This window comes from Scophthalmus maximus, chromosome 2, assembly GCF_022379125.1.
Source record: "Scophthalmus maximus strain ysfricsl-2021 chromosome 2, ASM2237912v1, whole genome shotgun sequence".
Lineage (NCBI taxonomy): Eukaryota > Metazoa > Chordata > Actinopteri > Pleuronectiformes > Scophthalmidae > Scophthalmus > Scophthalmus maximus.
The window spans coordinates 22,190,819-22,202,828 of NC_061516.1; the positions used below are offsets into that span (position 1 = coordinate 22,190,819).

Consider the following 12,010-nt stretch of genomic DNA (forward strand, 5'->3'; position numbering starts at 1 on the left):
TTCACACAAAGACGCAAAGCTTTAAGAGAGATGTGACTCAACAGGAAGATAGAAAAACACGAGATAGGAGATAATTCAAAACTCATTGATGTAAAGTTACATTTCTGCTTTTGAATCTCAAGTGCACACTCAGCACGCAACACGGTTCTGAGTTGATGCCACAAAATGAAAACCCAGAGAAAAAATATTGCCCTTTGTGTGAGATGTCGGCCGGTAACATCTCACCGCTTGTGCAACGGTGGCTGAACGTTGTCACATGAAACTGTGATTCCAGAGGTATGTGGGGAAGTCCTGACACGCCGCATCACGTCTCTTTGTATGTTCTTCACCGTCCGGCAGGTGTTTTGTCTTCTTCTTCCACATCCAGAGTTCCTTTTTGAAAAAGAAAATCTGTGATCCCACAAGACGCCTCCGGTGGTTCGTACTGTACCTTGCAGACGTCTCTGCAGTAAATGCAAATAAGGAATTCTTTGCAAGCCAAGTCAGTGCAGGAAGAACGTGTACTTGAATCTTCCTACTGTAGTGCTACACTGTAAAAAATAAAACAGACAAATACATAATTCCATGAATGCCAACATGTTGCCTTTCAGGAATATATTTTTGCTGAACTGTGAATGAATTTAGAGTAATGGCTATAGTTAAGGAACTGACAAGTAAAAGGATCACAGATTGTAATTAAATTGATGACTTTACCAAAAGTAATTGAGTGTGCGGTTAAACTCGTCTATTCTGCACATATTGCCATACGTGTGAGCCGTGTGACACAACGGCGTCTGTCAGTTAAATGACCGGTCTAATGACAAAGCCAAACATCTAATTTCAAAACCTGTTCTACATCTACAGGATGTAGAACAGGTTTTTCCATCTCACTCGCTTCTGTGAGTTTGACCCGCTCTCTTGGCGTCAGCTTCTAAACTCTGATCTACAAAATTGTCTTTACCTACAGCACCAGGTGTCATGGGACATGTTACAATAGAGTAGTGTAAAACCCAGCTCTGTTGCTTTGAGGCATTTTGGAGGAACACTTCAGAATTATTGGGGGATCAATCTAATGAATTGTAAATATTGCATTAGTGAACAGGTACAATTTTGATAGACAGGCGACGACAGACGTCAGTGAACTTGTCAAACCAACTTGACTTGTGGATACAGTAAACACTTCCGAGACAGAGGGACGGGTGGCTCCACGGTGTCTGAAGTGGGGCGCACAGTGAGGCGTTGCACTTAACATAACTATCTTACTGGACAAGCCTTTAGGGAATTTTTCAGATGAGCTTTTTAATTTTAGATATAATTCATGCATGCGCCCAATAGACTGTCAAATTACAACTAGTTAAGAGCAAGACAGTCTGGCAAAGCATAATGCTCAGTTCATGTGGAAATTCAATCGTATAGTCGCTGGAGGCTGCGGTTTCAGAATATTTTATTACACTGACAGGAGTAATAGCGCTGGTTCATATAAACCTGGGTAGGCTAAATAAACAGCAATCAACTTTGTATGGATTCTAAGATTGATTTGTGCAAGTGTAATAAGCAGTGGCCCCAAAAATAAATAGCAGACAATTTTCCAAATTAAGCCATTTATTTATATTTTTTTATAACATGAAATCAAATGATTTGAACAATCACGTCAACGTCCCATCTTCTACGAGTCCCCTTGTCACCTGCAGAAGAAATGGACTCCGGAGCCATTTGGTTCCAATCCTGCAGGATGAGAGGAAGTTATTCCACATGTAATTTAATTCAAGTGCACAGTGTAACGCAGCAGTGTCATGTTCAGAAAACCGAGTATCACCACTGAACAATCTGACGGTAATTCCAGCTATTTCAGTTTAGGGTTCATCATAACAACAGACGTGACACATTGGTGTAATGCAGCATGAAAACCGTACCTGTCACATCACTGGACCGCCGACGTCAGGGGGTGGGATCACACTGGTAGAACAGCATCTGTAAAAAAAAAATTGAAATTAATAACACCATATTAAAAAAAAAATCTGTTCAGCGCAGCTTTTAAAGTCTCAGAAAAGTGGATTTGAAACAATCGTCAGTTGTCGCATCAGACGGCACTTCCTATTCCAGGTTTTCATCACAGACTCGTTTAGCTTTTTGATTATTTCACCTTTGTACATCATGTCAATGCACTCAAACCTAAAATTTAGTTATTTGGCATATTTACCAGTAATTAGTTAGAGTGAAGTGGAGTTGTTAATTACAAATTACACTGTTAACTCAATTTCTGCTGCACTTTATTTTTTGTCACGTTACTGTAAACTCTTATGTCCCAGTCAGGATCCTGTAGAAAACTCTGGTTTTCCGGTGATCTGATTGGTCAGTAGTTGGACTGGTGACTGGCTTTGATCCCTGATTGTGGACTTAACCTGAGATTAAAGTCCCAGTGAGAACAGAACCAGCTTCGTAGGACAGAAAACCCGGTGTTAAACCTGAAGTCACCCTGCACAGGCCTTGGGTCAACTGGAGTCATCGAGGTTGGATTTAAATGTTTGCTATCGATGACTGGATCAGCTCATTATGAGACAGGTCTGAAATCTTAAGACTGCCGGTCTCCGATTGCAGAAGGAGCTCTTGTTCATTTCCGATGTTCAAACTGGCCAAGAACTGAGCATCTTCACTGTACAAAGGTGAGTTTCTAAACAAAAAAGGGGAAAAAAAGCCTTTTGCAGTTTTTTTACATAAAGGCCGTGAAACTCCAAATTAACTTACAAAGTACTATCTCGAAGGTGTAGCTGAAGGTGCACAGGTGAAGTTGTCTTTCTGAAACAAGAGCAAAGTTTGAATCGATTAAAAAAAACAAGAAATGATCAAGTCCAGTCTTCACACGGTGCCATTATCAACTTAGTGTTCAGAAAACCAAAGATCACCACTGAACAATCTGACGGTAATTCCAGCTATTTCAGTTTAGGTTTCATCACAACGGAAAGCTGCAAATTGACATTTTCAAATTGAAAAAAAAGAGGGAAAAACTCACCTGCAAACAAACTCTTCCTTCAGCTGGTGGGGGATGAGAGAACCCGGCGTTTCAAGGGAACTAGGCAGAGAAGGAAAGACTACATTAGATGAGCAGTGGAGAGCAAAGATTACGTCGGCATAGTATTTTCAAAAGAGTGAACGAGACCTCGCCACTTCCTGCTGAAGGTGTTCGTCGACTTACCCATTGTTCCAAACAGCCGGTCTTCAGCTGGTGTGTTGTCCTGGCCTCGGCTTCACCGTGTCCGACGGAAGCTCACGTTTCATTTTAAACTACAGAAAGAAAAAAGATTTTGATTTGTACCGCAACTCTTTCATCGCGACAGTGAACATAAGCGTATCGTAAAGTTCAGAAAACCGATTGACACCACTGAACAATCTGACGGTAATTCCAGCTATTTCAGTTTAGGGTTCATCACTACATTGGGATGTTTCAACTCGTGTCAAAGTGCATTGTTGAACCAACCTCGGGCTCGACTTCCCGTCAGCGTGAACAGACGCCGTCCTGACCTGTGTTAAAGATGTGAAAACAAACTGATTAGGTTCCGTTCGCCAAAAACGATAGAAATCAGATGGAAGCTTCGAGGCTCAGAACAGTGATCAAGCAACATCGTCAGTTGTCGCATCAGACGGCACTTCCTATTCACAGTTTTCATCATAGACACATTTGATAGTTTTAATAATAATTATTATTATTCTGATAGTTGTGTTAACGTTACTGTCACCCACCTCCTCATGTGACATTAGACGTCGTCATGACAACAGGATGGTGGCACGTGTTGAACACAGGTCTGGAGACACCAGGCTGTGATCCACCTGAGGAAAGGAAAGAAACAGTGTTATCATAAGTGGCGACAACATAACTAAAACAAACTAGTCAGGCAATATGAATAAAAGTAATAATTCCACTGCATTTCTAAATTAATTTCTCAGTCAACAAAACAGACATTACTGGTCATTTTTAAACAACAATTTAGTTTCATCACATTGATATGATACATACGATCATATTCAGCCCGATTATATTTATATCTAACATCTTTACTGTGGCGGAGAACAATCGTCGTCATAGAGAATTCGAACATTTAATCTATTGATATGAAACATGCAATTCTGTAGCCAAGACAGATTCAACAGAAATACACCAAATCTCACTTTTGCCTTTTCTCTTCTCCATCTTGTGAGTCGTCGTCTCCTCCACGTGGCCGCCTGAGGCCTGTCCGGAGCAACACTTGCGTTCCACCGCAGCCAAACGGGAACCACGTTTAAACTAAAGACAGTAAAGGCCGTTAAAGCAACTGGTTGTTTTTTACGGTTACTATCTTTCTATTTACTGGACAAATTTCACTAAAACTGCCGCAGTGCGACAGAAGCTGCGGAGACGACAGGCGAACAGAAAGAGAGCGATGCCGCGTTCCGGGAAGGCTTTTATACACTCTGACCGTCGCGGAAATATGACGTCACAAGTGCAACCCGACCTAAACTTAAACGCGTCGCGACACCCCCTGCTGCCCCGGAGTGTGAACTACATGTCTTCAAGTCGTGTTTCTTTTTCTTTTCTTTTCTTTTCTTTTCTTTTCTTTTCTTTTCTTTTCTTTTCTTTTCTTTTCTCTTTTCTCTTTTTTCTTTTCTTTTTCTTTTTCGTTTCATCGAATCCACAACCGTATGGGTATTTCCATGTTGTGTCTTTGTTCCATTGCACCTACATTAATACTTTCTTTCTCTCAAATTACTTTTCACTTTCCCACTTCCTGTTGACAACACGCCAGTTAAAATAAGAAAAAAAAACATTTTAAAATTTTAATTAAAAAACAGAAAAAGATCCAAAATAATTTATGTTGCATTTTCAAAGCTTCAATAATCAGTAAATTGTGTGACAACAGCCCGTGGCCGCAGGGTGGCGCTGTTTGACATGTTCCTCGCTGGGTTTCTTCACTAATTACATGGAGAGTGTCAGTGACCGCTCGTCTGTCTCTCTGACTGCATGTCTCTCTGATTGCCTGTCTCTCTGACTGTGTCTCTCTGCTGTCTGTCTGTCAGGAGAAAAGCCTCGGAGCGACTTTAATGTGGATTTCTTTTCTTGGCAGACTTTTGGATATTTCGCATCACGTTTTTACATTTCTGCAGTTTCAGGTAAAGTCACTAAAACCTTCTTACACACTTGAACACTTGATTTGTGGGCTCCAGCTTCATACACCCTTTATTTCGCATGTTTAGAAAAACTCAAGTGCCTTAAAACTGTACAGTTATTTCACGTAACCGGTTTAAATCCACCGTATAATATACGTTTTCCTTGAATGTCTATCAGGTGCATGGTTGATGGTTGTTTTTTCCCCAAATTATTATTATTATTATTTTTTTAAAAGCCTGATTTACTGTCCACACTGCTGATAAGGAAGCCATCATGTTAATGTTTTGATATTTGCTCTGTTTTTTTTAAGAAGTGGATAGGAGAAAAGTGTGTGTGTGTGTGTTTTTGTGTGTTTTGAAGTGAATGAACAGTGTGTTTGGTGTGAGTGAAAGTGGCAGCTTGAAGGCCTGTGTGTGTGTGTGTGTGTGTGTGTGTGTGTGTGTGTGTGTGTGTGTGTTGATCCACTGTAGCAGCATGTTGCCCACTGTGAAGAAGGACCGGATTATTACTCAACTCCCAAAGGTTAGTATTGCACACACACACACACACACACACACACACGCACACACACGATGAGATTACACCTTAACCGTGTTACTGAATTGAAGTGATAGTTTATAGCCTTTGCTGAGTTTCTCTTCCACTACTGATGATGAGGTCATCCACAGTCTCGAACGCTGTTGTCCTAAACAAAACAACCTGTTCTCCTCCTTCGCACTCTGTTCGCAGTGTTTTAGTCCAAATGCAGCGCTGCACACCAAGGATGGCTTCCACCCGCAGGTCCAGGCTGTTTGTCAGGTGCAGAGGGCAGGCACGCTGAGGTAAGATCCCAGCAGGATCGGTGACACTCTGCCCATCCTGCTACTGAACAGCATCATGACTGGTGATATTTGTCTTTAATCCGGGCGTCCCTCTGACTTTGGCACTTCTGTCCATCAATTCCTGCAAAATTTGGAGTCCTCAATTCTCTCTTCTCAAACAGGAGTAAAATGCAAAGTGCATTTGTTGAGGACTTTATTTCTTTTTGACCAACAAATGAAAACACACTTGGTGGCCTGTTCGTCCTGATGAGGGAGCATAAGGCTCACTAACTTAATTTTTTTTTGGCCAACAAAAGATTTACTCTTTATGCTTTGTTACTGAGCCTCCAGCTGCGTCACGTCTGCTCTTTCTCCGTGCAGCTTTTTGTCACAACTTTCCACGGAAGTTAACCTACATACTGCTTTTATGAATTCCTTCGTCTTGACTGCGTGTTTGTTTTGTGTGATAATCCGATTTTCTTGCAAATCAATTTGATAATTGATTAACAAAAAAGAAAAAATGGGGGAAAAGAACGTCTAAGTGCAGAACACTTTGGATCATCCATCCAAAAGTTCAAATTCAATCATTTGTAAGATTAGGTTAAACCCTGTTTCTTTCACAATTCACCTTAAGAATGTGAAAAGTCAAGGGATGCTTATGAATCATAAATTTACGGGTGTGAATTAGTGTCAACTCCGGACAGGTTTTTTCGCAGTGGAGTCTGCGGGTTATTGATCGTGTTGCTGTGTATGTCACGCTGTTGTTGTTGTTGTTGTTGTTGTTGTTCGGAGTCACCAATGACAGTTGACAGTTTTGCTTTTCTCTCGTCAGCTTTAATATTGCCAAGGTCATTGTGGTGGGAGACGTTGCGGTTGGAAAAACGTGTCTGATCAGCAGGTAAGAAGCCGCCGCGAATAATCCGAAAAAACGTGACGGATATGGGGCCATTTTGTCTCTCGGTCTGAAATGAACTGGGGCACTATCACTTGTCCAAGTGTTTGAATAAAAGCACAGTTCTGAGTTCAGTCAGAAATGGAAACACGCCAACAGAAACAACTCGTGCACAGTCGACATGTGCACAGAGCTGATACACATTTCTTTCTGGGTAAAGGTCCAAATCCTCATTAAGAGTTAAACACTGTGATTTATGTCCAACAAGATGCAGGAATGAGATAAGGAAAGTTTAACATAAGATGATACTTTATTGATCCCCAGGGGGCAAATTCAGGTTTTACAGTGGCCCAAAGAAAGAATGACTGCAGGTTAGAATAAGAATAGAATAACAGAATAAGAATAGTTTAAAAAGGAATAAAATAAAATGGAAGTACATGGAACAATTAGACACACAACATATACATTTACAGGAGTGGTAGTACAGTAGCGTCTCCAGTGACAGAGATGTCGTCAGTCAGACTAAGGAGCAAAGTACAATACACAATCACAACCAATTTAATACCATAACTTCTACTACTATTAATAATATAATACATTTTAAGTACATGCAGAAGTGAAAATGAAAGAAATAGATCTCCTGAGCTGTTAGTCAGGTGTTTTTTTTTAATCAAATGATCAAATTCAGGTCTTGATTTGGTAAAAACAAACTTGTCTGACAATTGATAGATAAAAAAAAAAAGGAAAAGATTATGAGTTTGTTGCAGCCCGTAAAGATTTCTGCCTCCCTCTGTTCCCCTGGTTTCTCCGTCAGTTTCTGCAAGCGTGATTTTGAGAAGAACTACAAAGCGACCATAGGGGTGGACTTTGAGATGGAGCGCTTCGAGGTCCTCGGCGTCCCCTTCAGTTTGCAGCTGTGAGTACGTCGCACTAACTTGAACCCCGGGCTCACTCAGTCACCTCCTGCGTTGACTGGAGCGCAACCAATGTCCGTTTAATCCCAACCTGTCCGACATTTGATCAAGTCAAACTTGACCCTGACTGTCCGAACAATCTGTAAATGAAACCGCGCGGTTCGATAACTATGACACTGTACCTGTTTAGACTCTTGCGGGCCTTTAATTACACTTGTTCTCCATCAACCAATTGCATCAGACGACACGTGTTGTAGAGAGACTGCATGGGGTTACACTCTAATGCCCCCTCTGGCCTCACCTTTCCCCTCCTCCGTCTGGCCGGTCGGTCGCTCCGTCGCTGTGGTGCAGACATTCCTGGTTCCCAGAGGACGAACCCCGCCGGCGCCCAGCGACTTCTGGCGTCGCGTTGATCTTGACAATTTGCGGGGGGGGGTTTTTGACGTTGAGTGAGATGTCTCGACGACAGTCGGGTGGATTATTTGAAGAGGATAAAAGACTCCTGAAATCTAGTCATGACCGAACGCTAGTTTAAACAAACCCCTTGCGGTGGCGGCGATCCACAGCTCCTCCCTCTTGGTCCTAACCCTCCGCGAATCAACGCTGCGTCTGCTCTGTTCCAGGTGGGACACGGCAGGTCAGGAGCGGTTCAAGTGCATCGCGTCCACCTACTACAGAGGAGCGCAGGGTGAATACAGCCGCGGCTCTCCCCTGTGTATCATTGCGCCGCTCACCTGTGTCGACAGCAAAATGACCTTTTTTTGTTGATGCACTTGTGAGATTGCTTGTCTCTCTCTCTTACGTCTCCCCAGCCATTATCGTGGTGTTCGACTTGAGCAGCGTGAGCTCATTAGCACACGCCAGGTAAGGAATAGCCCATTACTGTCTAATGACTGGGACATTGAAGTGCCATTACAAGACTTATAGCTCTCTTTCTCTTTCGGTGCGTGCGTGTGTGTGTGTGTGTGCGCGTGTGTGTGTGTGTGTAGGCAGTGGCTTGAGGACGCTATGAGGGACAATGATCCATCCAGTGTTTTACTGTTCCTCGTCGGCACCAAGAAGGACCTCAGTGTGAGCGAAATCTATCCAAAAGTACCAAAACTTAAGAAAAGGGTGAAACTAGCTGGTTAGAATGTGAGGGTTCGCCGCTTCCCCCTGATTTATGTACGCAACTGTGACTTAAATATTGGGAAGACGTTAGTTTAAGCTCTGCGAGGAACATTTCTTACTTTTTTTTTTTTTGAGACATTTTAAAGTCTCAGTTATGAAATTTGGGGGAAAAAACGTCGGTGTATTGATAAAAAAAAAAATGCCAGTTCCCTGGTGTCCCTGAATATTAATGGCAGCCAAAGCATTTAAAGCTACAGAGTTGATATAGTTTCCATTTTGGATGTATATATATTTGTTTGAGTGTTTTTTAAAAGTAAATTTAAAAGTTCATTTTGCGTTCAATTTAATGTCAGAAATAATTCTTTAAAAAAAAAATCATTGATTCAAAAAAATAGAGCCCAGAATGATTCTTTAAAATTGAGTTCCCCCCGAGGTCCAAGGTCTCCTCTTCCAGAGAACTACTTCAGGTTAAAACTGCACAATACATTCAAGCGACATAGCGGGAAATAGCAGGAGAGAGTCACAAGTGATAGGATTTCAAGATTATGTAAACCACTTTTCCTTGACGGCAGTCCGTAGAAGAACTCAAAGAACAAAGTGCTACGGAAGTTATTCTAACTCGAGCTCATTCCTCGCCCGGGGGGGGAAGAGGAGGGAGCGGTCGGACCGAGGGGGGTGGATATTTAGAAGGAATCGAGTTGAAGATCCAGTAGATGGATAGTTTCTGCTACAATGAGATGAAAGGCCTCGGATGTAAGTAGGCGATGTACCCAACAATGTCGTAACGCAACACGTATTATTCTCCAAAAACATGTGAGAACCCTGGAACCCTTAAACGTTTTCATGAAAATAGTTGCAGATTAATTAGTTTTTGGGGAGTTTGAATAGTTGCCTCATCTCTAAATGTCTTACTCGATGGGCGGGGCTCATCGCCATCAAACTCAAGGTTTGTTCTTTGCTTCTTCTGTTCCCATTCAGGCTCCTGATCAGCTGGCTCACATTGAGCAGGAAGCCATGAGACTCTCGGAGGAAATCAAAGCAGAGTACTGGGCTGTGTCGGCAAAGTCAGGTGGGAGTCGGTCACGCACGCTGTTCATCTTCAGCTTGACCTTTTGACCCTTGATCTTTTTATCAAGTCGTTCTCCTGAACTGCCTCCTCCGTCTCGTTGTCATCTCATAAGGCGACGGCATCAGGGATTTCTTCTTCCGCGTGGCCTCTCTGACCTTCGAGGCCAACGTTCTGTCCGAGCTGGAGAAACAGGAGTCGAGGAACTTCGGGGACATCATCAGTGAGTCAGAAGGGCCTCGTCCTTTAAACCGTTTCTGAGATTCACGTACCAGCCATTTAGTTTCTCGTCTGGAAACGTTTATCTTTCCGATGACTTTAGGTTGATTTCTTTTTCAACCTGTCCAGAATTTTTCAAACACTCAACCCTCCCCTTGAGAAACGCACGATCCTTTCGGTTGTACTTGAAGCATTAAAATCAATTTCTCATGACTTGAGGCAGAGCATTACTTGAGTTGCTCAAAGTTGGTGTTAGTCTTTGTTATTTCTTACTGCCACCAAATCCCATGAGAAAAACCAAAATAACTGCTCAGATCATCTCTCGGGCACTTTCCAACTTCATCCATTCCAGGCCGAGTTGTACCGGCTGAAGATCTACAATTTGTGAGCAAACAGTTCACATATAGTTAAAGTATTTCTTAAGAAAAAATGTTTCTAGGACAACATCCCTCAAATCAAAACAGAAGGAAAAAGTGCTTTTGCTGGGGATTATTTTCCACTGTGGATTAATACACGTGGCGCTCTAGTGCAGCGGTTCCCAACCTACCGTGGCCGTTTCCCGTTTGTTTTCTAGTAAATAAAGAAGATTAATAAAAAGTGGTTGTACAAACAAACTTCCGCTCTTCAAACAAACGCATGTGCAGGGCAAACCTATTTTTGAAGATCCCCTTCACCAAGTGTTGAGTATGTCATGAGCTTTGCTGTGCACGTTACAAACCAGATGGGTACCCACTCATTAACCACACTGCTAAAGTTATGGAGTTCAACCAAAAAGCGATAAGTAACCCAAAAATGATCCCTTTAATCCTTTTGTGACCAGTAGCTGGAATATTTACAGCATCCCACATCGACATAAAATAATCCACGTTGCTGACCTCCATCAGACTTGTTGTTTTTAGACAATGTTGTCGCCTACAAGGCTCAACTCAGTGTTGGTTTTTAATTTTTCATGGGATTTGTCGACAATAAGGAAACATTTCGAATGTTTCCAGCCTCATCGTGTCTGTTGTTCTTCTGAATGACGTGTGATTTGTGTTTTTCGCGTCGCACACAGGGATCACAGACAGCACAGAGGCCAATCACAATCCAGCCAAGAGGAAACCCAACTGCTGCTGATGGGAGAACGACAAACGACTCGGACACGGCGACACACGACGGCACACTGAACATGAGCGGGAGACTGAAAATGTGGGTTCAGCAACGGCCAGTGTAGACATCATGGACGGATCCCACAGAACTGCACAGTCGCCGTCGACTAGATTGTGTTTCGGTTGAGGCGTCTGCTGCGGAAGGCCTGAGAGGGGATTAGCCATGATGATCCCAATTGTAGGTTTGACATGATGAATTGTAATGTTGAGGCTGTAAACAAGCAGAAGGCAGGTCAGCTGAAGGACCAGAACAGTGTCCACAGTGTCCACTCAGGAATGTTTCTACTGTTTGGCGAGAGCTGGGACAAATAAAAGTTTTGTGATGCTTTTGGTTACATGAAGTATTTAGCAAAAGAGGAAGGTTACTCTCCCCAAGATCTTCTTTTATTAAACTGCATTTGGTCGGTGCTTTCATAAACGTGTTTGTCTGAAGTCAACTGAAATGTCAGTGAGACCACACCCAAACAATGCGGCGTTTCTTGGTTTCCTCACACGACTCCCGTCATGTGACTGTGCTGCTAATGTGATGCGTACGCCTGCTCCCATGACCACCGCACATCTCTCTCCCATGATTCTGAAAATGGGGATTGTTCGCTGCAGAAAGGAGCCACTGCCCTGCTAAGTGGTTTCCTCGCTCAGGAGGGACGGGAGCACGTGCGTCTTCGTATGTTCCCTCCTATTCGTCATGACTCGTAGATGGATTGGGATGTGCTGCTGTTTGTCCCCGTGTTGTAATTTTCAA

The 12,010-nt window shown here is 42.7% G+C and overlaps 1 protein-coding gene, 1 long non-coding RNA gene and 5 other non-coding genes across 11 annotated transcripts; 1 reads left to right on the forward strand and 6 right to left on the reverse strand.

Moving 5' to 3' along the window:
• Positions 1 to 1,563: 1,563 nt before the first annotated feature.
• LOC118300453 lies at positions 1,564 to 5,030 on the reverse strand. Its single transcript, XR_004790085.2, has 8 exons — positions 4,144 to 5,030; positions 3,718 to 3,804; positions 3,455 to 3,498; positions 3,173 to 3,261; positions 2,990 to 3,049; positions 2,725 to 2,775; positions 1,893 to 1,950; positions 1,564 to 1,704 (listed from the first exon to the last, which is right to left on the reverse strand). It is a non-coding gene; the product is annotated as an uncharacterized LOC118300453 (long non-coding RNA).
• On the reverse strand, positions 1,775 to 1,848 carry LOC118301664. The gene has a single exon (XR_004790354.1). It is a non-coding gene; the product is annotated as a small nucleolar RNA SNORD65 (small nucleolar RNA).
• LOC118301657 lies at positions 2,020 to 2,097 on the reverse strand. The gene has a single exon (XR_004790347.1). It is a non-coding gene; the product is annotated as a small nucleolar RNA SNORD49 (small nucleolar RNA).
• On the forward strand, positions 2,417 to 11,686 carry LOC118300449 (ras-related protein Rab-34). 5 transcript variants are annotated; one of them, XM_035624849.2, is made up of 13 exons: positions 2,417 to 2,489; positions 2,578 to 2,642; positions 5,076 to 5,121; positions 5,430 to 5,641; positions 5,849 to 5,940; positions 6,752 to 6,817; positions 7,626 to 7,727; positions 8,349 to 8,413; positions 8,538 to 8,589; positions 8,715 to 8,796; positions 9,814 to 9,904; positions 10,017 to 10,124; positions 11,175 to 11,686. In XM_035624849.2, the coding sequence occupies exons 4-13, from the start codon at positions 5,483 to 5,485 to the stop codon at positions 11,234 to 11,236; spliced, it is 879 nt and encodes a 292-aa protein (XP_035480742.2). In that variant the 5' UTR covers positions 2,417 to 2,489; positions 2,578 to 2,642; positions 5,076 to 5,121; positions 5,430 to 5,482; the 3' UTR covers positions 11,237 to 11,686. The 5 variants fall into 5 exon arrangements, with proteins under 5 accessions (XP_035480742.2, XP_035480740.2, XP_035480741.2 ...); XM_035624847.2 differs by having other exon boundaries at positions 2,418 to 2,642; positions 5,029 to 5,121; XM_035624848.2 differs by having other exon boundaries at positions 2,418 to 2,642.
• Positions 2,862 to 2,935, reverse strand: LOC118301663. The gene has a single exon (XR_004790353.1). It is a non-coding gene; the product is annotated as a small nucleolar RNA SNORD65 (small nucleolar RNA).
• On the reverse strand, positions 3,336 to 3,409 carry LOC118301665. The gene has a single exon (XR_004790355.1). It is a non-coding gene; the product is annotated as a small nucleolar RNA SNORD65 (small nucleolar RNA).
• Positions 3,580 to 3,651, reverse strand: LOC118301656. The gene has a single exon (XR_004790346.1). It is a non-coding gene; the product is annotated as a small nucleolar RNA SNORD49 (small nucleolar RNA).
• Positions 11,687 to 12,010: the final 324 nt, after the last annotated feature.